The 23857-nt window shown below is 41.1% G+C and overlaps 1 protein-coding gene across 2 annotated transcripts in view; it reads left to right on the top strand.

Moving 5' to 3' along the window:
* The window catches only part of LOC137323627 (dehydrogenase/reductase SDR family member 9-like), a 31954-nt gene extending 14569 nt beyond the window's left edge, over positions 1-17385 (top strand). The window contains exons 3-5 of one of the 2 annotated variants that reach the window (XM_067987330.1): positions 471-729; positions 10547-10710; positions 13182-17385. In XM_067987330.1, the coding sequence (XP_067843431.1) occupies positions 471-729; positions 10547-10710; positions 13182-13399 (641 nt within the window). In that variant the 3' untranslated portion in view covers positions 13400-17385. Of the gene's footprint in view, positions 1-470; positions 730-10546; positions 10711-13178 lie in introns of both variants that reach the window. The other variant, XM_067987329.1, reaches the window with a different exon arrangement.
* Positions 17386-23857: the final 6472 nt, after the last annotated feature.

Genomic DNA, 23857 nt, shown 5'->3' with positions numbered 1-23857 from the left:
TGGAATATCTAGGCTAAGAATTTTTAGGAAATGCTAATGGGCCCAATAATCCCATCACGTTTTGTTCACTTACACTTCCAGTAGGGGTTGTTGGATAATGGCCAGGAGTGTGAATCTTCCCTTCTTCCCTATTCCACTGATACTGAGACCTGTAGCACCCTACTTTCCATCCCAAGCTCAGATCAACTAACCCAGCACAGACACAATAAACATTACTGTATCTACTCATAGTCAGTTCAGCCCCATATTATTTTTATACTGAACCTTAATTAAGAGATTATTAATATCATAATTATTCAATTTTTTTATTTATGTAGATAAGTGTTTTATTCACAGGCATAAACTATAAATTAAACTAATTTTCTGTCATGCCTCTGTGAAGCACATGGGGACATTTTTCTAAGTTAAAGGTGTTATATAAGTATAAGTTATTGTTATATATGTACAGTTGTCCTAATTTGTTCCTGCAGGTCTTTGGGGCTTGATAAACAATGCTGGAATATCTGGAATACTCTGTCCCATAGACTGGTTAAGAATTGAACATTTCAGAAAACCTATTGAGGTTAATTTATTAGGACCTATTGAAGTGACATTAAAATTGCTACCTCTGATTAAAAAAGCCAGAGGAAGAATAGTGAACGTAAGCAGTGTGCTTGGTCGATTAGCTCTGAGTGGCGGAGGATACTTTCCATCGAAGTTTGGAATGGAAGCTTTCAATGACAGTTTAAGGTGAGTACACCATGACTGTTTAAGGCACTTAAACGACAGTGCATCATGAAAATAACAAACATCAAATACATATAGACTAAGGTGCAGATATAATGCCTTATTTACAACAATACAAAAAGGTTATGTGTGCGTATTGACATGAAAGTAGCAGCATAACTCAGGAGTCACACTGAAGCCAAATGAGGTTAGACCCTCTTCAAGACGCCACCTGGCATCAGTTTGAGTTCACACTGGGTGTAGTAAGACTCCAGTAAAGGCACACTTTAAAAATGCCCTGATGGAACATCAAGAACTTTCAATACTTTGTATGGAACATTTTTAGTGTTAAAAAGTGAGTATTTCTGTCCACGTAAAACAGTAGCCACCTGTAAAGTGTATATGCAGAATTGCTTTGCTTCTGACTCAGTATCACCTGTAGCACTTTTCATGCAGCAGTATAGCTTCCAGTCTCCTGACTACACATCACATCACGCAGATACCAGTTTCTGATTGATAGCTGCAGGCCAGGTTTTATTTAATACCCATATTGCAGATGCGATCTAATATATTTGGCTCAGTGGTACTACTGAAGGTTGTGGGTTTAAAGCCTTACTCCAGAGACTTATCATAGTATCATAGTAGGTACAGCACATGAGGAAACCATTCGGACCATCATGCCTGTGCTGGCTCTTTGAAAGAGCTATCCAATTAGTCCCATTCCACTGCTCTTTCCCTACAGACCTGTAATTTTTTTTCCCCTTCAAGTATTTATCCAGTTCCCTTTTGAAAGTTACTATTGAATCTGCTTCCACCACCCTTTCAGGCAGTGTATTCCAGATCACAACAACTCGCTGCATAAAAAACTTTCCTCATGTCGCCTCTGGCTCTTTTGCCGATCACCTTAAATCTGTGTTTTCTGGTTACCAACCCTTCTGCCACTGGTAACAGATTTTCCTTATTTACTCTGTCAAAAACATTCATAACTAAAGTCCCTCATCCCTCCTCCCTGGTACTATTCTACTAAATCTGTTCTGCACCCTTTCTAAGGCCTTGATATCCTTCCTAAAGTATGTGCCCAGAATTGAACACAATACTCCAGCTGAGGCCTAACCAGTATTTTATAGAGGTTTAGCATAACTTCATTGCTTTTGTACTCTAAACCTCTATTAGTAAAACCCAGGATCTCATATGCTTTTTTAACAGCCTTCTCAACTTGTCCTGCCACCTTCAAAGATTTGTGTATGTGCACCCCCAAGTCTCTCTGTTCCTGTACACCCTTCAAAATTGTACCATTTAGTTTATATTGCCTCTCCTCATTCTTCCTACCAAAATGCATCACTTCACACTTCTCTGCATTAAATTTCATCTGCCATGTGTCTGCCCATTTCACGAGTCTGTCCATGACCTCCTGAAGTCTGTTACTATCATCCACATTGTTTACTACATTTCCGAGTTTCATGTCATCTGCAAACTTTGAAATTATACCCTCTATATCCAAGTCCAGGTCATTAATATATATCAAAAATACTGACCCCTGGGGAACACCACTGTATACTTCCCTCCAGTCTGAAAAACAACCGTTCACCACTACTCCCTGCTTTCGGTCCCCTAGCCAACTTTGTATCCACACTGCCTCTGTCCCTTTAATCACATGGGCTTTAATTTTCCTAACAAGTCTATTATGTGGTAATTTATCAAATGCCTTTTGAAAATCCGTATAAACAACATCAATTGCACTACCCTCATCAATCCTCTCCATTACTTCATCAAAGAACTTAAGCAAATTAGTCAAGCATAATTTTCCTTTAACAAATCAGTGTTGACTCTCATTTATTAGCCTTTTTTTTTATTCGTTCATGGGATGTGGGCGTCGTTGGCGAGGCCAGCATTTATTGCCCATCTCTAATTGCCCTTGAGAAAGCCTGTACTTTTACAAATGACAATTAATTTTGTCCCGGATTATTGTCTCTAAAAGTTTCCCCACCACTGACATTAGGCTGACTGGCCTGTTTTTGTCGGGTTTATCTCTCTCCCCTTTTTTGAACTGGGGTGCAACATTTACAATTCTCCAGTCCTCCAGCACCATCCCCATATCTGTGGAGGATTGGAAGATTGTGACCAGAGCCTCTGCAATTTCCACCCTTCCCTCAGTAACCTAGGATGCATCCCATCTGGACCGGGGGACTTTTCTACTTTGAGTACTGCCAATCTTTTAAGTACCTCCTCTTTAACTATTTTTATCCTATCCAATATAAGAACATAAGAAATAGGAGCAGGAATAGGCCATCCGGCCCCTCGAGCCTGCTCCGCCATTCAACAAGATCATGGCTGATCTTCTATCTCAACACCATTTTCCTGCACTATCCTCATATCCCTTGATGCCTTTAATATCTAGAAATCTATCGATTTCTGTTTTGAATGTACTCAATGACAGCCCTCTGGGGTAGAGAATTCCAAAGATTCACCACCCTCTCAGTGAAGAAATTTCTCTCATCTCAGTCCTAAATGGCCGACCCCATATTCTGAGACTGTGACCCCTGGTTCTAGACTCCCCAGCCAGGGGAAACATCCTCCCTGTATCTCCCCTGTCGAGCCCTGTAAGAATTTTGTATACTTAAATGAGATCACCTCTCATTCTTCTAAACTCTAGAGAATACAGGCCTAGTCTACTCAATCTCTCGTCATACGACAATCCCGCTATCCCAGGAATCAGTCTGGTGAATCTTCGTTGCACTCCCTCTATGGCAAGTATATCCTTTCTTAGGTAAGGAGACCAAAATTGTACACAATACTCCAGGTAGGGTCTCACCAAGGCCCCATATAATTGCAGTAAGACACCTTTACTCCTGTACTCAAATCCTCTTGTAATAAAGACCAATATACCATTTGCCTTTCTAATTGCATGCTGCACCTGCATGTTAGCTTTCAGTGACTCATGTACAAAGGACACCTAGGTGCCTTTGAACATCAATAATTCCCAATCTCTCACCATTTAAAAAATACCCTGCATTTCTGTTTTTCCCACCAAAATGGATAACTTCACATTTTTCCACATTATATTCCATCTGCCATGTTCTTGCCCACTCACTTAGCCTGTCTATATCCCCTTGAAGCCTCTTTACATCCTCCTCACAACTCATATTCCCACCTATTTTTGTGTCATCAGCAAACTTGAAAATATTACATTTGGTCCCCTCATTGATATAGATTGTGAATAGCGGGGGCCCAAGCACCAATCCCTGTAGTACTCCACTAGTCACAGTCTGCCAACCTGAAAAAGACCTGTTTTTTCCTACCCTCTGTTTTCTGACTGTTAACCAATTCTCAATCCATGCCAGTATATTACCCCCAATTCCATGTGCTCTAACTTTGTTCACCAACCTCCTGTGTGGAACCTTATCGAAAGCCTTCTGAAAATCCAAATACACCACATACACTGGTTTTCCCTTATCTATTCTACCAGTTACAGCCTCAAAGAACTCCAATAGGTTTGTCAAACATGATTTCCCTTTCATAAATCCATGTTGACTCTGCCAAATCCTATTATTATTTTCTAAGTGTCCTGTTATCACATCCTTTATAATAGATTCTAGTATCATCCCTACTACTGATGTCAGGCTAACAGGTCTGTAGTTCCCTGTTTTCTCTCTCCCTCCTTTCCTAAATATTGCTACCTTCCAATCTTCAGGAACCGTTCCAGAATCTATAGAATTTTGGAAGATGACAACCAATGCATCCACTATCTCTATAGCCACCTCTTTCAAAACCCTGGGATGTAGATCATCAGATCCTTGGGATTTATTGCCTTTCAGTCCCATTAATTTCTCTAGTACTTTTTTTTTTAATAATAGTAATTTCTTTCAGTTCTTCATTCTCACTAGACCCTTGGTTCTCTCATATTTCTGGGAGGTTTTTTGTGTCTTCTTCTGTAAAGACAGTCACAAAGCATGTGTTTAATTTCTCTGCCATTTCCTTATTCCCCATTATAAATTCTCCCGTCTCTGTCTGTAAGGGACCCACATTTGCCTTCGCCAATCTTTTCCTTTTTACATACCAAAGAAGCTTTTACAGTCCGTTTTTATGTTTCTCACTAGTTTACGCTCATATTCTATTTTCCCTTTCTTTATCAATTTCATAGTCCTCCTTTGCTGAATTCTAAAATGCTCCCAATCCTCAGGCTTACTACTTTTACTGGCAACTTTTTATGCCTCTTCCTTTGATTTAATACTATCTTTAATTTTTCTTGTTAGCTACAGTTGGACCACTTTTCCTGTTGGGTTTTTGTGCCTTAAAGGAATATATATTTGTTGCAAATTATGTATTAATTCTTTAAATGCTAGCCATTACCTGTCTACCGTCATACCTTTTAATGTAGTTCCCCAATGAACCACAGCCAACTTGCGCCTCATACCTTCATAGTTTCCTTTGTTTAGATTTAAGACCCTAGTTTCGGATTGAACTACATCACTTTCAAACTTAATGAAGAATTTTATCATATTATGGTCACTCTTCCCAAAGGGCTTCTTTACAACAAGATTACTAATTAACCCTTTCTCATTGCCTGTTCCCTAGTTGGTTCCTCAACAGACTGATCTAGAAAACCATCTCGTATACATTCCAGGAATTTACCCTCTACAGCATTAGTGCTAATTTGGTTTGCCGAATCTATATGTAGATTAAAGTCCTCCATGATTACTGTATTACTCTCGTTACATGCACTTCTAATTTCCTGCTTTATACCGTGCCCTACATTACCACTACTATTTGGTGGCCTATTAACAACTCCTACCAATGTTTTCTGCCCCTTGCTGTTTCTTAGCTCCATCCAAACTGATTCTACATCTCTTCTTCTGAGTCAAGATCCTTTGTCACTATTGTATTGATCTCATCCTTTGTTAACAGCACTATCCCACCTCCTTTTCCTTTTTGCCTGTCCTTCCTAAATGTTGAACATCCTTGAATATTCAGTTCCCAGCCTTGGTCACCCTGCAGCCACATCTCCGTAATGGCAATTAGATCATACCCATTTACTTATATTTGTGCCGTCAATTCATCTACCTTGTTGCGAATGCTGCGCGCATTCAGATAAAGTGCCTTTAATTTTGCCTTTGTAACATTTTTTCCTATTTTGACCTTATTTGCTGCTGGCCTTTGTTTTCGCTGCCTTCCAACTTCACTTCCAGCTTTGTTACTCTCCCTTCTGAATCTTCTCTCAGGTTTCCATCCCCCTGCCAAGTTAGTTTAAACCCTCAACAGCACTAGCAAACTCCCCGCAAGGATGATGGTCCCAGCCCTGTTGAGGTGCAACCCGTCCGGCTTGTATAGGTCCTTCCTCCCCCAGAACTGCTCCCAATGCGCCAGGAATCTAAAGCCCTCCATCCTGCACCATCTCTCCAGCCATGCATTCATCTGCTCTATCCTTCTGTTTCTATACTCTCTAACGCATGGCACTGGGAGTAATCTGGAGATTACTACCCTTGAGGTTCTGCTTGTTAATCTCTTTTCTGACTCCTTAAACTCTGCCTGCAGGACCTGATCCCTCTTTCTGCCTATGTTGTTGGTACCAATATGGACCACGACCTCTGGCTGTTCACCTCCCCCGCCCCCCCCAGAATGTTTTGCAGCCGCTCAGTGACATCCATAACCTCGACTATCAATTAACCATGACTATCGCTACTACCTCCTCCTTTGCAGCTACAATGGCAGCATCCTCTTCTATAGTGAAGATGGATGCAAAGTATTCATTTAGTACCTCAGCCAGGCTCTCTACCTCCACAAGACGATCTCCTTTTTTGTTCCTAATCGGTCCCAGCCTTCGTTTGACTACCCTTTTGCTATTTCTATGTTTATAAAAGACTTTTGGGTTCCCTTTTATGTTAGCCGCTAATCTATTCTCATACTCTCAATTTGCCCCTCTTATTCCCACTTGAGTATATGATTTAGGCTTACACTTCAATACAGTACTGAGGGAGTGCTACATTTTCGGAGGTTCCATCTTTTGGAAGTGATGTTAAACCAAGGTCCCGTCTGTGCTTTCGGGTGAACATAAAAGATCCCATGACAGTATTTGAAGAGAAGGGGATTTCTCTTGATGTCCTGGCCAATATTTATCCCTCAACTCATATCACTAAAATTGAATATCTGGTCATTTATCTCATTGCTGTTTGTGAGACCTTGCTGTGAGCAAATTGACTGCCCCATTTCTCAAATTACAACAGTGACTCCATTTCAAAAGTTCTTCATTGGCTGCAAAGCACTTTGGGACACCTTGATGACGTGAAAGGCAATATATAAATGCAGGATATTTCTTTCTATTTAATACCCTGAACAATTAGAAGTGCTGTATTGCAGCAAGTGACTTGTCACTCAGGTAGCAGCACTTTCACTGCCTTCAGGCATTTTTATACACAACTGTGATTCATGGGCAGCAAATTACACTGCGCACAGTGTACATATGAACGTTCCTGGAGCTTGTGGTAGGATAGCACACCATCTCAAATGACTTGCTTTATTGACAATACACCAGACTTTCAAGTGCTGTGGAATCTATCCCTTTTATATAAAGTAGGGTAGATTAGACAGGACCCAGAGGAACAGACAAACATCAGTACATACACATTTGTTTGTAAATTATGTTTTCAAATTTTATTTCAGGCTGATAAACCTTCTGTAATGGCTAACAGTGATGAGAAAACCCTTGTCACTGACATACCCAGGGGTGGGGGGATGGTGGGCTAAGCAATCGGCTCCTCATTTACATCTTGGCTTGTCCTTCAGGACTGTCTCTAGGCTAATTACAAAGAAAGTTTGCTGCTTGTACTATTTGTCAGTATCCTTAGAAGATTTTGGAATTTCGATGAATCACTGTAAAACAATGATAACTAAATAGTTGTAGGCCATGCAGCCCATCGAGCCTGTTCCACCATTCAATGATATAAGAGCTGATCTATATCCTAACTCCATCCACCCATCTTGGCTCCACATCCCTTAATACCCTTGGCTAGCAAAAGTCTGTCAATCTCAGATTTAAACTTATTAATTGAGCTAGCATCTACTGTTTTTTGTGTGAGAGAGTTCCACACTTCTTCCACCCTTTGTGTGAAGAAATGTTTCCTAACTTCTCTCCTGATTGGCTTGGCTCTCATTTTAAGGTTATGTCCCCTTTTCCTAGACTCCCCCACCAGTGGAAAAAGTTTCTCTCCATTTACCCTATCAATTCCTTTCAAAATCCTACAAACCTCAATCAAATCACCGCTTAACCTTCTATATTCCAGGGACTAGAATCCTAGTTTATACAATCTCTCCTCATAATCTAACCCTTGGAGCCTTGGTAACATTCTGGTGAATCTGCGCTACTCTCCTTCCAAGGCCAGTATATCCTTTCCAAGGTGTGGTGCCCAGAACTGTACACAGTACCCCAGATGTGGTCTAACCAGGACTTTGTATAGCTGTAGCAAAACTTCCTCCCCTTTATTCTAGCCCTCCAGTTATAAAGGCTAACATTCCATTAGCTACATTCAGCTACATCATTGAATAAATTTAAAACAGAAATAGACAGTTTCCTGGAAGTAAAGGGAATTAGGGGTTACAGGGAGCGGGCAGGAAATTGGACATGAATTTAGATTTGAGGTTAGGATCAGATCAGCCATGATCTTATTAAATGGCGGAGCAGGCTCGAGGGGCCGATTGGCCTACTCCTGCTCCTATTTCTTATGTTCTTATGTAGCCTTTTTGATTATTTTTTGTACCTGACTACTACATTTTAGTGATCTGTTTACATGGACCCCTAAATCTCCTTGGACCTCGACTATTCCTAATTTTTCACCATTAAAAAATACTCTGATCTATCCTTTTTTGGTCCAGAATGGATGACCTCACACTTACCTGCGTTGAAATCCATCTGCCACAATTTTGCCCACTCACTTAATCTATCAATGTCTCTTTGTAATGTTATGCTGCCATCTACACTACTTACTATGCCACCAATCTTTACCTCATCGGCAAACTTGAATATGTGGCTCTCTATTGTGTTATCTAAGTCATTAATAAATATAGTGAACAATTGAGGCCCCAACATAGATCCTTGTGGAACACCACTGGTCACATCCTTCCAATTCGAGTACATAACCATTATCCCTACTCTCTTGCCTTCTACTGCCTAACCAGTCTCCTAACCAGGTCTATAATTTGTCTTTTATAAACATAGAAATAGTAAAAGGGTAGACAAAGTAAGGGTGGGACCGATTAGGGACAAAAAAGGAGATCTTCTTCTGGAGGCAGAGGGCATGGCTAAGGTACTAAATGAATACTTTGCATCCGTCTTCACTGGAGAAGAGGATGCTGACATTGTAGCAGTAAAGGAGGAGGTAGTAGCGATAGTCATGGTTGATTGATAGTCGTGGTCATAGATGTCACTGAGCAGCTGCAGAACATTCTGGGGGCAGGGGGGAGGTGAACAGCCAGAGGTCATGGTCCATATCAGTACCAATGACATAGGCAGAAAGAGGGATGAGGTCCTGCAGGCAGAGTTTAAGGAGTAAGAAAAGAGATTAACAAGCAGGACCTCAAGAGGTAGTAATCTCTGGATTACTCCCAGTGCCATGCGTTAGTGAGTATAGAAACAGGAGGATAGAGCAGATGAATGTGTGGCTGGAGAGATGATGCAGGATGGAGGGCTTTAGATTCCTGGCGCATTGGGACCAGTTCTGGGGGAGGAGGGATCTGTACAAGCCAGACGAGTTGCACCTCAACAGAGCCGAGACCAACATCCTTGCGGGAGTTTGCTTGTGCTGATGAGGAGGGTTTAAACTAACTTGGCAGGGGGATGGCAACCTGAGAGGAGATTCAGAAGGGGAGATCAAACGCAGATTGGTGATCGCTTTGCTGGACACCTCCATTCAATCTGCAGGCGTGACCCTGAGCTTCCGGTCGCTTGCCATTTTAATTCTCCGTCCAACTCCCACTCTGACCTCTCTGTCCTTGGCCTCTTACACTGTTCTAATGAAGCTCAACGGAAAACGAGGAACAACACCTCATCTCTCAATTAGGCACTTTACAACCTTCCGGACTAAACACTGAATTCAATACCTTCAGATCATAACCACTGCTCCCATTTTTTCGGTCAGCAGCTGCTGGTAATGGCTCTGCTGTTGCCATTTACAACTCCTTTAGACCCATCTTTTGTTTTTTTTACTTGTCCCATTACCACCCTCCTTGCCTTGCACCATCATCCCTTTTGTCATTTAATCACTCTTGCCCTCCACCCTATCAGAGACCTTCCCTTTTGTTCATTCCTCCCCACCACTTCTCACTCCCCCACCTTTCCCTGGCTCTGTACTTGCTTAAAAACTGTCAAATTTTTACTTCTTCCAGTTCTGACGAAAGGTCATCAACCAGAAACATTAACTGTTTCTCTCTCCACAGATGTTGCCTGACCTGCAGAGTATTTCTAGCATTTTCTGTTCTTATTTCAGATTTCCAGCATCCGTAGTATTTTGCTTTTGACCATTCTTTAATTAGTTTATAGTTATTTCCGCCAAACTGGTTGGTTCCACCTGCCTTGGGATTAACCAAGAGCACCAGATGTGATACCACATCATCACATCTCTCGATGTTCCTTGTGCTGTCTATGAAGTAGGGTCAGACTGCATTTGGGTGGGAACCCACTGCAATCTCCTCACTCCTAGCTTTGTTCAAAGTGCCAAATGAGGAACAATGTTATTGTACTAGAAATTTATTAAGGACTAAAAATGATATTTTCTACCTCAGAACAGTTGTACAATAGTACTGGCTAGTTCTTTCTGTTCTCACCTGAACGCAAAATCTGCTCTTTGCTCAGGCGTGATATGAAGAGCTTTGGAATAAAAGTTTCTTGTATCGAACCCGGGATTTTTGAAACCAAATTGACTGATTGCAGCTTACAACGTCATGAAAAGAAAGCCCTCTGGGACAATCTCCCGCCTGACGTGAAAAAACAGTATGGAAAAGATTATTTAATACAATGTAAGAAATATACTACACTTTTAACTTTTCTGCCGAACTGTCAGCCCTAGGAATTACACTGTGAATATTCAATACAGCTATCTTACTATTTCTATTTTAATGTCTTTGATAGCCCATTTAAAATAAATAATTGAATACTTCTGTTAAAATAGTGAATAAAGAGTATGCACCAATATTTGGACAGAGTAATTTCAATGCCTCAGTGTTTGTCCTAAAACAGGACTATTGCTCATTTGCCTGAAATGCCTATAACCATATTTTACAAACATAAAGCCTGAATTAATTAAAAGCTTTTTGAAAGCTAATTACTATGAAAAACTTCATAGATTTCTATAACTTTTTACGGTAGTTTGGTCACTGCTAACTTAGAAGCCGCGATCAATCTCAGTATCATTTAGTATTTAAATGAAAAGCTCAAAAAAAGTTATCACTGTTTGCAGTACAGTATTGCATAATCACTCCAAATGTCTCTTACAACACATATGTATTGCATTTCCTTATCAGGTAGCAAACAATTAAATCATTGTACATTGTTCACTGTTTGTGTAAAGATTAGTTTGAGGGGGCTCCACCCATTGGATTGTGAAAGGAGGCCTGACTGTTTTGGACTACGTGTTTTAGCTCATGTAAGCCAATAAAAAAGGGAATCTGCAGCTTTAAATGAATTCTGTACCCCAGAGGGCTGTGGATTCTCAGTTGTTGAGTATAGTCAAGACTGAGATCGATGAATAGTTGGACACTAAGGGAATTATGGGATATGGGGATAAGGTGGGAAAGTGGATTTGAGGTAGAAGATCAGCCATGATCTTACTGAATGGCGGAGCAGGCTCGAGGGGCCGTATGACCTACTCCTGCTCCAATTTCTTATGTTCTTATGCTTTTAAGTATTGTGTATGTATAATAGGTCCATCAGCATCTGTAGAGAGAAAAGACAGATCAACATCATGGGTATAAACCCTTCAACAGAACTGGGAACTGGAAAATAAGTGAATCGTTTAATGGAACTGAGCAAAACGAATGGAGCAGGGGAAGGGGAAAGAGGAGGGCTAATTGGTAAAAAGCCCAAACAAGTTTTTAGAAAAACTGAAAAGAGGTGAGAACTGGTGGAGATCATCTCAGTGAGGCAACTGGAAGACATTAAAAGAACAGAAGACAATGAAAACAGCTAAGCAGACTAGTGAAATTAAACTGCTTTTACACAGTGCACTACTGCTGGTAGTTCCCAAAGCACAAATCTCATGCAGTCAGCTGTAAGCCAAATTTAAAACTGACTGGGTTCACTAAGGCCAGCTGCTGTAAACACTAGGATCGCCAATTCCCGTTGGATGTATTCCTGGAGATCATCACGTGACCTCCCACCGCCAACCACCTCGCCCAGTCAAACAGCTTTTTTTCTCATCTTCAATATTTTTATAACTAACAAATTAAAGTGTTCAATGAAAATTAGAAAAACACTCAATTTTCTTTTAATGCCTCTATGATTTTTCTTCTGGGTTGCTTGCAGCAGCATCCAGGTAATAAATCTTTAATTCCTGGAGACTCCAGGAAAACACCCGGAGGGTTGGCAACCCCAGTAAAAACCCCAAACACTCCTTCCATGTGAGACAGCAATTTATACGTGCTTCCTCAAATCCAATACACAGTATTTTCTGCTTACTGTGCTACACTGAGGAGACCAAACACAAATTTGGTGATTGCTTTGCCAAACTCCATACTTCTTTCTCCAAGTGTGATCTTGAGCTTTCTGTGGCTTGCCACTTCTACACCCCCTTCCATTTCTACTCTGAACTCTCGGTCTTTGGCCTCCTACACTGTTCCAACCAAGTTCAACACAAGCTTCATGGAAAGTATCTCACCTTTCCCTAAGCATCCTGCAACCCTCTGGCATAAACATTGATTTTAGCAACTTCAGACAGTAGCTATTACTCCCATATGGAATGGGGTGCCAATGCAGTCTAAGGGGGAGGCAGATTGGCATTGTAGATTTGTGGAGTTTTGTCAGAACACAGTTCTAGTAGGGGGTCAGCCCCTGTGGTGTTGGCCTGTCTTTCTCATTTTGGTTGTTGTCAATCCCGCTGGGAGTTGCCTGTATTTTCTGTTTTTATTTCATTGCCTTATTTAGCTACTTCCATTCTTTATTATTTAAATACCCTTTAATAGCCCTATTGAGTGAACTCCACCAGTTTTCAAAAAAAGGATTGTTTGGGTATTGGGTCATTTATCTCACTCTCTACCCCCCCCTTCCCTTTTTTATATTCAGTTTCATTAGAGGGTTCACTTAACTTCCAGTGCCATTGTAATGGAAGTCTACACCAGAAATGTTGACATGTTTTTTCTCTTTACAGATGCAGATGCTTGTGTGTTTCCAGCATTTTGTATATTTACTTCAGATTTCCAGCATTTAATTTCTTTTTATTTGTATTTTATTCCAATCTTCCTCTCTAACACTTCTCTTGGCACATCCACAGCAGATACCAGACAGCAAAAATTAGTGAAAAAGTTGTCAAGCACAGACCTTTCCCAGGTGGTGTGGTGTATGGAACACGCGTTGACAGCCAAGTACCCCCGGACCCGGTACAGTGCAGGCATTGATGCAAAGCTACTGTGGATTCCTATGACTTACTTACCAACATTTGCAGCAGACTACCTGTTAACTAAAGATACAGTAATAGATCCAAATGCTGAATAAAAGACTCTCACCCCATCTTCTGCATGAACGTCACTTTAAATGAGAGCACTAAGACTGGCAGGTAAATATCAGAAAAGCAGAACAAACTTCACACACTTGGCAACATTTCTATCTGCAGCAATGCAAGTGGTGTTTATGCCAGTGCTATCGTATATTTGGACTCCATGCAGGAGTGAATGAGAAGTTTGTTTCGGGAGAAGATGAAGTACATCTCCATGTTAGTACTAGTACTGGATAGCTTACATTTCCTTTGTTTGATGATGGCAGTTGGTAAAGAGGTGGATCAGAACATTTTGCCCAGACTTCAAAGAAATTACCTAAATGCGGAAAGACTGTTTCTCTAATAGCAATTGAGAGCTGGTGTTAGAGGAATGCAATAGTTGAAAATTGAAATAAAAAATAAAGCAAAACGTGGATTCATGCTGCACCCATTCATGACAGGAATCAAAGGCAACAATTTTTTCTTTCTCTTTTGCATTTTTAAATAGAGATATTCCTGATCTCTCATTTTCCCCCCTCTGATGACTCCTGTATCACCACTAAAACTGTGCAAAGATGCTCCTGCACAAAGATTTCATTTCAATACATTAAACATCCTGGACAGCATTGGTGTAGCAAGTGTATGGTTTTGAACGCTGGTGTAAACATCACATGCTAGGATCAAATTTGCACCAAATTTAGAGCTTGTGCAAAGGAAGTAGAAAATTCTGTGCGTTATCTATAGAACACTGAAGAAAAAAATTGTGAATGTAATGGATCTAACATTATGAGGAAAGACATACTCTATTGTTTTGCTCTTCTTTTAGTTTGAAGGTAAGGCTCCCTCTGATTATCTTCTTATTACCTGGTGGTCATGGACCAATTAAATACAAAGGCTGGTGCATGGGTTACCTGTTCCCAGGAATCCACCTACGCCACTCTGAACTGGTCTCTAAGAGGTGCTTTGGAGTGACATATTGATGACTTTCTTAATCTTCTTTGCTCCCATGATACAAAAGAATCTGGCCTGCACTTAGTATTTCCCCATACTGCTGACATCGAGAACTCAGCAAAGTGAGGTTTGGCACAAAACCATGTTGCACCTTCACCCTCACCCCCGGTGTCACATGTTGACAGTGAAGATAAAAAGTTTCCAGACTTATTTATATCCAAAATTGATATTTGTGGAGCTGTCTCTCCTTTACCCACTCTCCTTCATCCTGACTCCTCACAGTTCTTTTCCCAACTCAGTCTTGATCCTTTTACACTTTGCAACTTTTCTCTCATTTGCTCAATCCCAGCTGTCATCAAATTCTTTACCTCCATGAATCCATCACCTATTCCATTAACCCCTTCTTGACCCGGCTTCTTACTATTCAACTTTTTTTTCCTTGTTGACTATTCTTGATGACAGCATTAACCTTTCCCTGTCCTGTCATTGTATCCTTCCTATCAAAACTACCACCATAACCCGCCCTTCTTTAAAAGCCAACCCCTGACAGATGGATAGCTACTGTTCTATATTCACCCTGCTCTTTCTATTCAGTCCTTGAAAACTCCTTGTGATGCAAATACACACTCCACGCTCTCACCATTCCTTGTCTGAGGTCCTTTAATTGGCTTTCCACCTCGCCCATGGCATATGGTCAAAGTTATCATTGACACGCTCTGTCTTTGCTTTCCTCAACCTCACTGCATCTTTGATACTTTTGACTACTTCATTACCCACTGCCTGTCCTCCATGGTCCATTTCTATGGCACCTATGCCCAACCTACCCTTTCACTCCATAATCTCTCATAACTGCACAGAACAAATGTGAGTGAAACTATTACATCTTCTCAAATTGTTTCTCCTCACTTACCCACCCTATTACCTCTAATGTGCCCAAGAGTCCATTCTTGGTCACTATTTATCTGCTATCTCTCAGCAACATTGTCTACTTGCAAAGAAAAGCTTACATATATCTGAAAATATTTATCTGTCTACCTCCACCATTGGCTTCAAAACTGTTGATATCATATAAGTAGTCAAAAAATATAGCAAGTCCTGGATGAGTTGAAATTTCCTTCAGTTTGAAACTGTTAAAACCAAAGCCATTCTTCTTGTCTCTTGTCTCTGATCCTACCTCATGAAAGTCCTGTCAGCAACCTCAGTATTCTGTTCAACTCAAGTTGAGCTTTTTACTCACATTCAGTTCAACTAAATATTGGGAAGACCGAAGCCAGTGTCTTTGGTCCCCGCTGTAAACTCCGTTCCCTAGCCACCGACTCCATCCCTCTCCCTGGCCACTGTCTGAAGCTGAACCAGACAGTTTGCGACCTTGGTATCCTATTTGACCCAGAGATGAGCTTCTGACCGCATATCCGCTCCATCACAAAGATTGCCTACTTCCATCTCCGTAACATCGTCCATCTCCACCCCTGCCTCAGCTCATCTGCTGAAACCCTTATCTATGCCTTTGTTATTTCCAGACTGGGCTATTCCAATAGTCTTCTGGCTGGCCTCCCACCTTCCACCCTCCATAATCTAGAGTTCATCCAAAACTCTGCTGCTCATATGCTAACTTGCACCAACTCCCATTCACCCATCACCCCTGTGTTCGCTGACCTACATTTGCTCCCAATCTGGGAATGCCTCGATTGTTAAAATTCTCATCCTTGTTTTCAAATCCCTCCATGGCTTCGCCCCTCCCTATCTCTGTACCTCCTCCAGCACTACAACCCTCCGAGATCCGTGCGCCCCTCCAATTCTGGCCTCTTGTGCACCCCCGATTTTAATCGCTCCACCATTGGCAGCCATGCCTTCAGCTGCCTAGGTCCTAAGCTCTGGAATTCCCTCCCTAAACCTCTTTGCCTCTCTACCCCTCTCTCCTTAAGATGCTGCTTAAAACCTACCTCTTTGACCAACCGTTTGGTAATCTGTCCTAATACCTCTATGTGGCTCAATGTGAAATTTTGTTTGATTACGCTCCTGTGAAGCACCTTGGGACGTTTTACTATATTAAAGGCGCTATATAAATGCAAGTTGTTGTTAAGACTGCATTCTTCCTCCTCCAGAAGAATTGTCCACTGACGTCCATATCTTTTACCTCATTCCTACCTTCATCTGTTGGGGATTGCTTCTTCAATATTTTCCTCACCGATCTCTTTCACAAGCTTCAGCTAATCTCGAACTCTTCAATAACATTCTCTCTCAGACTTAGCCCCACATATCCATTGTTCCTGTACTTGCAAAGCTCTACTGGGTAGATTTCAACTTACCGCCTGGGCATAAAGCCAGTGTTGTGGATCGACCAGCCATTATGGAAACCATCTGATTTTCATTTCCATTGATCCACAATGGCGGTAAGTTGAAAATCTACCTGTGCCTCGGAACTTTGTCCTCATCAAATTCCTCCATGGTATCACTCCACACTATATGAGTGATCTGTTCTAGCCATACATATTTCTTCTCACTGTCTGTCCTCAGACATCAGATTTATGCTCCCTGCTCCAGCATCGGCAGCCAATCTTTCAAGCACTTTGCCCCAATCATCTGGTATTTTCTCCAAAAACTACTTTGTGTTGCTAACCCCCTCCCCGTTTTCAAGAGCCTCCTAAAAACCCTTTTCTTCAGCTGCATCTACAGCCTCCCTCCTTTCTAAATTTACCCCCTTTCCTGCTGGATGTCTACTTTGTAAAATAATCTCATAATATATCTTTATGAGTGCTATAAAAGTTATTGCTGCTCTTAAATGGGGCACCAATGTCCTGCATTTTGCTTTTAAGTCTTATAAGATTTATATTTGATTACAGTAGTATCAACAACTTAATATACCCTCTTACTCATAATGGCTCTCTAAATTCTGAGCAACTTATTATATTTCAAGAATTAATTGGACTTAAATATTTACAAATGCAAACATTTTGCAATCTGGTTATAATGTATATGTAACTTTCCTAAATTAAGTTACCATCAATTCTAGTTCCTACTGTTCTGAAATTGACAGTGTTTGACTTATATTTCCATTCAGGGATGAAATATTTTCTTAATTTTATGTATGGAATCTTGTGATATGTTACATAAAAATATAACCATATCATACTCAATAAATAATTTCTTAGTCAAATGCATACCATTTGTGTGTAGTGCTTTCTAATGCATGTTTTGGGGATGGGGGTGGTACTATGGCAGTGATTGTTTTTCCATGCTGAGGACGAATATTGAACCTACCACAAACTCAAAACCAATGATTATACACACGCCATCAGAGTCATTAGGTTACTGGGTTTTTTTTAAAAAATCATACTTTTAAACTGAGTGGTGTGGAGCATTAGTACACTGACTTCTTGAAATCTTGGGTGTGCGTTTAAATCTAGCTCGAACTAGCACAATGGAAATTTCCTCTCTCTATCAGTTGAAAAGATTCGAAGTGAAATAAATTTGGGCATTCTCAACCAAGTTCATTGTCCAGCAACACAGCTGTAAACCTCACACAGTTTAGCACAAGTTGGATCTTAAATGGTCGTCTTGTTCAGAGATTGCTTGAAGTTAGTTGATGTAGGAAATGCAAACATTCATATTGGCTCAGTGAGGGATTGCTCCACTGAGGTTGAGGTTAAGGCACATTGTTGGGGCAGAGTACAAAGAATACTTGATGTGAATGATACCTGACCTCGCACAATGACACTGTGAAAACAAAGGTATCCCAGGCCTGGCTTATCAACAGCAGATACAACAACATCAACTTGCATTTATATAGTGCCTTTAAAGTCCCAAGGCGCTTCACAGGAGCATTATCAAACAAAATGTGACATTGAGCCACATAAGAAGATATTAGGACAGGCAACCAAAAGCATCATAAGGTACATCTTAAAAAGGAGGAGAGGTAGAGAGGCTGAGGTTTAGGGAAGGAATTCCAGAGCTTAGGGCCTAGGCAGCTGAAGGCACAGCTGCCAATAGTGGAATGATTAAAATCAGGGATGTGCAAAAGGCCAGAATTGGAGGAGCGCAGAGATCTCGGAGGGTTGCCCGGCTGGAGGAGGTTACAGAGATAGGATCACTCCACCACCTTTCCAAGTACCATAAGAATAGCGACTCAATCCAATGACATCAATAAAAAAGGTGGGGTTTTTCTTTTGCCTAGCTGCTTCACCTTTCCCCATGGCCATTTCCAGTCGGGGAACACTTTAGCAGTCAAGGACATTCAGCCACCGATCTTCGGGTAAGCGTTCTCCAAGGCGGCCTTCGAGACACACGACAACGCAAAATCGTCGAGCAGAAATTGATAGCCAAGTTCCGCACCCATGAGGACGGCCTCAACCGGGATCTTGGGTTCATGTCACGCTACACGTTACCCCACCAGCAAAAAGGGGGAAAAAATTTATATGTTTTTTAAAATTCTCTCTCTCTCTCTCTCTGCCATTTTGAGTTTCTTTCTGCCTGCCTGTGTAATAGACACAATGTATATCGAGTGTACTGGGACGTGCTGTTCTCCGTGACTGGCCTGTTTGAATAACAACGACACCTTTTGATTGGTGTGATGCTGTCCCAACATAGTATAAGATATGTGATTTGAGAACCTTTTCATTCATTCATCTGACGAAGGAGATAATCTCCGAAAGCTTGTGATTTTAAAATAAATTTGTTGGACTATAACCTGGTGTTGTAAGATTCCTTATATAAGTCCTATATTGTGATTACATGGAATTTATGATATGATTTGTTTATTTGTATTACTCCACCGGAGAGGGTGGAGCACAGGTACATTGACTGTAGGAGAGTGAGGAGCTGGTTTGGGGGGGGGGGGGGGGGGGAGGAAAGGGAGAGGCGTGGCATTAGGGGCGGAACCCGGTTTCTGCTCTGTTTAGCTTCTGTCCTAAATTGTGGTCAAGGGGAATGGCGAGTCTTCCACTCACACCCCCCATGTCAAGTACCATCTTCCATCTATCCTTAAAATAGTAAGTAACTCATCCTTTATCACTTTTTTTAAAAACATAGTTGCTCATTTTTACTTTGAATCTATTATTACATACAAGAAGCTATATATTATCAGATTTAGATTGTCTATGCACTGTTCCTTAAAGAATTGAGTTCCTAAATTTTAATCATTTTAAGTACTCTTACTCCTTGGGCTCAATTTTAATCTTAAATTGCGGATGCGTTGGGGCTGCTAAAATTGCAGAGCTTCAACCCGTCGACTTCAGAGTTTCCCCACAGACGCACCTGTGAGAGCATGGGCATACCTCATTGAGGTACTTATGACACTTTACTTGTAACATATTAGGTAGTTAGAACGATTTTTAAACTTACCTGGCGACTTTTCCACAGTTTCCGATTCACGCCTGGTGGGCGTGAAGGGCCAGATCAGGCAAAAAGAACCTAAATAAGTTAAATAAAAAACCATTGCACAAAGTTAAAACACAAAATCAACCTACCTTTCCACCCTGCTCCGATGTCCCACACTCTGATCTTCCACTCTCCTCCCTCTTTTCCCCCACTCAATCTTCCACTCTCCTCCCTCCCAAATCTTCCACTCTCCTCCCTCTTCCCCCCGCCCCCATCAATCAGGCTGGCTGCCGGTGCGAAACCTGGAAAGAACTTTAATCACCATCAATTACGTTGCGATCGCGTCGGAAACTGTAAGTTTTTTTAAAAAATTCGGGTTTGCCACACGCACCTTCACCACCCTCCCTGCTGCCAACCTGCCACCATTTCAAAATTGAGCCCCTTCTGTTTACTTGTTGTTCCCTAGCTATCCCTCTATTGATCAGCTACATTCCCTTTAATTAGCTGCTGTGTTTCCCTACACTTTAAAAGTATTTAATTGACTACAAAGTGCTTTGGGATGTCCTGAAGATGTGAAAGGCACTATATAAATGCAAGTTTTTTTTTCTTTCTTTTCTTAAGATGTCAGAGACAGGCTTAGTAGTAGATGCTTTAGGAAAGTTAGCCGAAGACAAAGTCAACAAAGTAGGTTTTAAGGAGGATTTAAATATGGAAAGGGAAGTACCAAGGTGAAAAGGTTTACTGAGGGAGTTCCAGATAGTGGGACCCAAACAGCTGAAAATTCTGTCACCTAGTGAGGAATGTGGGAGTGTGGGATGCAAAGGAGTTCAGAGATGAAGGATCATAAATTGTCTGCTGAGATGTAGAGCTGGAGGAGGTTGCAGTGACAGAATGGGGTGAGGCCTTGAAGAGATTTAGAAACCAGGAAAGTGAGGACAGGTGTGACAGGTGAGCAAAACCTAGTGCATGACAGGATGTAGGCAGTGGGGCTTATGGACAAATTAGAGTTTATATAAGAAAAAGTTTGGCAAGCCAAGGAGGCATTCAAAAATTTGTGACTTGAGATAACAAAAGTATGGATAAGGGTTTCAGCAGTGGAGGGGATGAGAGAGGGTGAAAGGGTGGGAGATGTCACTGAGGCTGCTGTATACTTTTAGTGTTGAGTTGGAAAGTGCGATTTGAAACTCAGCTCAGGTTGAATAGGATATCGGGGAGGATTTTATCTGACAGTGGGAAACTGCTGGTTTCAGTTAGTTTCCTGCTTGCCCACGGCAGAAAGAGGCCACGGTGATTTTAACCACCAGGCTTTATTGAAATGTCACTGGCCGACTTTGTGCCCAGAAGTGGGTGAGAGGTAGCTGCGAGTCTGTGGAAAATCAGGTGACGTTTGGTCATGGGGCAAGGGGTTCCAGGGATTACTGTTGTAGTGTAATCACTGCTGTTATGTAGGCAAACACTGCAGCCAATTTGTGCACACAAACAACAATGAGAGGAATGACCAGTTAATCTAATTTTGGTTATATTGGTTAAGATACCTAGAGAAATCTCCTGCTCATTTTCAAATAGTGGCATGGGATCTGTCACATCCACCTGATAAGGTTCTTAGTTTCACAGCTGATCTGAAAACAGCACTTCCAACAGTGCAGTACTCCCATAGTACTACACTGAAGTGTCAGCGTAGATTATGTGCTCAAGTCCTGGAGTGGGGCTTGAACCAACAACCTTCTGATTTACAGTCAAGAGTGCTGCGACTGAGTCAAAGCCGTCAGTAAAACCATTCTTTCTTCAAAATGTTACTATAATCGATAGATAATTGAAGAAAGATTTCTTCTTTCAAAATGAATTTTTAGCCAATAGAGCCTATAACATAAATTCATATAATAACAACAAACCAACATTTGTAGGTATATAACAACATGTGATACTGTGAGATAAGCAACTAAAATATCAGGGATTCTTCAGAGAAAATGTACAAAGCAGTGAATCATAACAGCACAGAAGGAGGCCATTCGGCCCATCAAGCCTGTGCTGGCTCTTTGTAAGAGCAATCCAGTTAGTCCCATTCCCCCACTCTTTCCCCATAGCCCTGCACTTTTTTTCCCTTCAAATATTTATCCAATTCCTTTTTGAAAGCCACGATTGAATCTGCTTCCACCTCCCTTTCAGGCAGTGCATTCCAGATCATAATTATTCGCTGCGTGAAAAAGTTTTTCCTCACGTCGCCTTTGGTTCTTTTGCCAATCACCATAAATCTCTGTCCTCTGGTTCTCGACCCTTCCACCAATGGGAACAGTTTCTCTTTATTTACTTTATCTAAACCCATCATGATTTTTACTTCATTCACATAATTCAAATCCATTATTATTTTTCTTTATCTTTGAAGATATTTTGCTCCCTGGCAACCACATCAAGTCTACATGAAGGATAAATTTAAAGCATTAATCTGCTTTCTAGGTCAAGCAGTAGAAACTAATATATAGTGGCGATGTGTGGAACAGGAAAATTAGGTATTATAACGCATGTGCATCACACAAAAAATGCAAATCTGTAATATTTACTTTTTACCTTTTAAAGAGTTAGATTTCCTCCCTTCCCCTTTTTATTGGCATCCCCCAGGCTACAAACCATTTGAGACAAAGAGGGCAGGTAGATTAGGTGCTCTCAGCCTCTGTAACGCCATGTTAAAATGGGCCAATAACAGATCCAGGAGAATGCACTGGGATGATTGCCTGATGATTTTTCTGTCCGTGAGGAAGCAGCTGAGCTGTGGGAAGAACACGATCTCTGAAAGAGAGAAAGAACGGCTTACTTCAAAGGGTCAGATATATGTATGCATGCATTTAAATGTCAAACTGCTGTTAGAACTGAACATTTATTTTATCTTGATTTATAATATTTTCAACATTTCCTAGCATGCTGTACTGGAAGCAAACTTCCAAATACAGAATAAAAGTACTGTTTACAGTCTTTGGAATCTTCCAGAATTGTGGCTAGTCAATATTTTATATAAACTTCTATTAAAATATTTGTAGATATAAACAGTGTTTGTGAATGTATTAAACCATTTTAAAATTTGTGAAAAATTGAATAAAGTCTTTGTAGACAATGTTTTAAATATTTTGTTGATGTTTTAAGCATGCAGAACTAAAACATTCAGACAAACATCAGGAACTTTTTGGCCTTGATTTTATTTATTATATAAGCGACCATAGAAAAGATACAGCACAGAAGGGGGCCATTCGGCCCATTGTGTCCGCGCCGGCTCGAAGAACAACCAGGTGCCCATTCTAATCCCACCTTCCAGCACCCGGTCCGTAGCCCTGCAGCTTTCAGCATTTTAGGTGCAGGTCCAGGTACTTTTTAAAAAGAGTTGAGGATCCTTGCCTCTACCACCAGTTTGGGCAGCGAATTCCATACACCGACCATCCTCTGGGTAAAAAAGTTTTTCCTCATGTCCCCTCTAATCCTTACGCCAGTCAGCTTAAATCTATGTCCTCTAGTTCTTGAACACTCCGCTAGGGGAAACAGATACTTCCTGTCTACTCTATCTAGGCCCCTCTTAATTTTGTACACCTCAATCAAGTCTCCCCTCAGCTCCAAGGAAAACAACCCCAGTCTATCCAATCTCTCCTCGTAGCTGCAATTTTCAAGCCCTGGCAACATTCTTGTAAATCTTCTCTGCACTCTCTCCAGAGCAATTACGTCCTTCCTGTAATGTGGTGACCAGAACTGCGCACAATACGCCAGCTGTGGCCGTACCAGCGTTTTACACGGTTCCATCATTACATCCCTGCTTTTGTATTCTATACCTCGGCTAATAACGGAGAGCATTCAGTGTGCCTTCTTCACAACCTTATCTACCTGTACTGCCACCTTCAGGGAGCTGTGGAAATGCATAAAGAGATACCTGATCATATTAACTTTCTAATACACCTAAACCATAAATGTAGACCTGACCATATTAATTTTCTAATACCCTTAAACCATAAAAGGAAGAAATGCATGATGGATAGTTGACCATATTAACTGACCAGCTGAATAGAATAGAAATCTTATGTTTTAGTTTCTCATCAAAGACATACAGAAGCGTTATTGTTTGCTTATGTTGATAACTGTCTGACTTACAGAAATGAATGACCATATAGCCTTGAGACTAGGTACAGACCTACTGATAAAAAATACTGTTTATTAAGGAAAATTACTTTCCCAGG

The sequence above is a fragment of the Heptranchias perlo genome, chromosome 7 (assembly GCF_035084215.1).
Source record: "Heptranchias perlo isolate sHepPer1 chromosome 7, sHepPer1.hap1, whole genome shotgun sequence".
NCBI lineage: Eukaryota > Metazoa > Chordata > Chondrichthyes > Hexanchiformes > Hexanchidae > Heptranchias > Heptranchias perlo.
Note: the sequence above shows the minus strand (reverse complement) of the source record. Positions and strands in the feature narration are given on the sequence as shown.